The 3,283-nt window shown below is 38.7% G+C and overlaps 1 protein-coding gene across 2 annotated transcripts in view; it reads left to right on the top strand.

The window, feature by feature from the left end:
* Nucleotides 1–3,283, top strand: part of LOC112461598 (vesicular acetylcholine transporter) — a 99,232-nt gene that overhangs the window by 73,315 nt on the left and 22,634 nt on the right. For both annotated transcript variants that reach the window (XM_025026919.1, XM_025026936.1), the window contains 2 exons: nucleotides 1,515–1,695; nucleotides 1,952–2,126. In XM_025026919.1, the coding sequence (XP_024882687.1) occupies nucleotides 1,515–1,695; nucleotides 1,952–2,126 (356 nt within the window). The remainder of the gene's footprint in view (nucleotides 1–1,514; nucleotides 1,696–1,951; nucleotides 2,127–3,283) is intronic.

The raw sequence follows: 3,283 nt of genomic DNA on the forward strand, positions 1-3,283 counted from the left end.
TTACTCGAATTTATTAGTGTATCAGTATTAAGTTTATTTGTTTAATTTATCTAGCGGCACGGTAGGCCAAACCAACACTTTTTAAGATTTTTCGAAGAAAAAGACGACGACGACGACATATCTGAATGACATAAATTGGGCAGAAAAATAGAGGCATATATGCACGTCTATGCATCAAGTGCATATCTGTGCATCAATGTTGTATCATTATAATCAGAAAAATCTATTTTCTTCTCAAGTATTTAAATCTTTCGATAATATTGACTTATTAAAAAAATTCAGTGATTTATTTCTGGAGAAGCGTCCTTCTTTCTGTAAAAGATACGCTGTAGCGTCTCACTTAATAATTAATAATATTATTATATTATGAAAGGAGAATGTATCGCTTCTTGTATCTTGTTAATTGTTTACAAAAAAGGATGTATCTCTCTTGTATCTTGTTAAAAAATAATCTTGTTAATAAATTATTATATATTTGGCGTGAAACGATACCGCGTCTCTTGAACGCTGTAGCGTCTCACTTAATAATTAATAATATTATTATATTATGAAAAGAGGATATGAAAGGAGGATATGAAAGGAGGATGTGTCGCTTTCTGTATCTTGTTAATCGCTTACGAAAGGATGTATCTCTTTTGTATCTTGTTAAAAAATAATCTTGTTAATAAATTATTATATACTTGGCGTGAGACGTTATCGCGTCTCTTGATCTACAAGTTTCGCTTTAATCTTCGACTTGTACGATTATTTCGCTATTCACTTCGAACGACGCGCATTTTGAAATGACCGTTGACACTGAAGCGAGCGTAATAATTTATCAATAATCGAGGGAGAGACGCGACGCGTCGATCTTGTCATCGTCTTGGTCGTCGGGGACAAAAAGAAGCCGTGCTGAAATCAATTTAGAGAGAGGACGTACGTCTGCGAGGAAATCCGGCTCGTAAGATCCATAGAAAGCGAGCATAAAGAGGAAAGGGACTCGCGAGAGAGAGAATGAGCGGACTCAAAGGATCCTCGGGATCCTGCATCCGGACGAGAATAAGCCGGCGCTACGAGAGTGTTCCTTTCTTTCAAAAACTAACGCAAATTCGCGATAGGGGGGCGCCGCCGGCATTCTCAACGACGAACATAGCTCGTCTTGTTTCGCGTTTCTCCAAAATAAAACGAGAGAGAGAGAGAGAGAGAGAGAGAGAGAGATTCGAATGGTGAGAATATTGCAGTCAATGGAAAGTCAATTCTATTTTTTTTTCTGGAAACTCATTTTTTAAATAAAAATTTAAAATCATCAATAAACAAATAAGCTGGATAAATTCGATCAAGTGGAAATTTACTGATTTTCTTGCTATTGTGACTTGAGAAGATCTCAAAATCAATATACTCATGGACTCATACGCTTTTACTGTTCAAGTAAATTTTAATTTAATTTATTCGAGTTGTTTATATAGATCTTTGTAGACTCGTTCGTAATAAAGAAACGTACGCAAATGAGAGAATAAGTTCTGGATTTCGAATAGGTCCGGATTGGAGGTTGAACGTGTGAAATCCAAGGACGGCAAGACCATGCAACCACTCTGCATGGCGCAACATTATCAAATATTTCGGATTTATCGGCGGCCCGGTGTAAACAACGACGAGCAGATTGTCCTGGACAGAGCTTCCTCCGGCGACCACATTATCGTCGCGCATCACAATCAGGTGGGATTCAATGATGGACAATATATCGCATTGATGCGAAATGATTGACGCTTTAGAAGAATGCATATTTTAGGGTTTACTCATCGATTAAATTAATCGTAATTATATGTAGCAATTGATTTATATTCGATTTATCTCTAAAAATTTAATTGATGTGCTAAATTATCAAAAGTAAATAAAACCGCGAACAACACGGTATAGGAAGACGATTCGGGATATTTTGATCATTGTCACGATCTTCGCTGTCCTGTTACAGTTTTACAGCGTGCCGGTGAGGGCGTCAGACCGAGGCCGGATTACAGAAATCGAATTGGTCCAGCAGTTACTGAAGATCATGGAGACCAAAGCCGATCCCAGAACTCCGCCGGTCGGAATTCTCACGACCGCGAAGCGACCAGCCTGGGCAAAGGCGCGGGAGGAGTTGATAAAAAGTGCGTATGACATGTTTAAAAGTGTCCACTGAGTATAAGCATTTATATAGCATCCTATTCACGAAGAGAACATCGTGCTTTAAGCGCCTGATTCAGAAACTCTCTCGTGCAGCGGATTTTAAAAGAAGAGCAGCGCGCTTGTTAAAAATATTGCCTAAACTTTTACAATTAATAAAGATAAATATTAAAGCGGTTTAATTGGAGTGAACTCGTGTGAATCTCCAAATTTTTTTAAAGGTAAACTTAAAATCTCACGTTTTTATCGCGTCGAGCTTCTTCGGGGTGTATCGCTATTATCACCTTTATAGAAACTGGCAGAGGAGATAAAAAGCTTTATTGATCCATAACGCGTGTAACGTTTGGTTTTTATTAAGGAATAAAAACACAATTAGTTCAGCTTCACGTTGCGATGCAGCGCGTTCCAAATTGTTAAAATAATTACGTGTCATCATGTCATAGTTGATTTTGTTGATTTTTCTCTCGAGATCTGTCATTGTGCGCCACGTGCAAAATAAACACCTCGTGCCTCGTAATTTTATCCGTTGTCAGTGTTAAACGATTTATTCACGAAGCTCCGCACTTACAATTTATTTTATCGTTAAGAGAAAGAAAGAGAGGGAAATATGATAATCCGGTTATCCAAAAAGTAGCTCGCCCACCTTCGGGCGACCCTCGTCGCCACGTGCCCTCGGTATAATTATTCAGTCGCGTTCACCGCGCTTCGCCAATATTCGCAATATTCCCATTAACTCCCTAACCCGACCTTGCTCAACGAGAACCTACGACCCACCTACGCCTGCAAATCGAATGAACGGCCGACGCTAACGAGCTAACGGCGACCCACGTTCGCCGTTGATTAATTAAAGGCAGGAGCGTCGCGAAGACAACGAAGAGATTGTAGTGCCGCGCCGGCCGTTTCGTTCTAATAGATCTCGTCCTGTAAATACGCTCAAGTTTCGTGTTTACGAGGTAAAAGTTTTGCACGATAAAGCTACTTAGACTTGTGTTACATAAATTTGATCGCGCGTCGAAATGAAAAGGGACGAGCTCAGACATCTTCGCATCGTTTTGAAAATTAATGAAAGTTTTTAAGATGTAAAAATTTAACAAAAAAAAAACAGGTTTAAAAAGTTTAAAATAATAATAAACAAAATGTT

The sequence above is a fragment of the Temnothorax curvispinosus genome, unplaced genomic scaffold, assembly GCF_003070985.1.
Source record: "Temnothorax curvispinosus isolate PA1 unplaced genomic scaffold, ASM307098v1 QBEX01001249.1, whole genome shotgun sequence".
In the NCBI taxonomy this organism is placed as follows: domain Eukaryota; kingdom Metazoa; phylum Arthropoda; class Insecta; order Hymenoptera; family Formicidae; genus Temnothorax; species Temnothorax curvispinosus.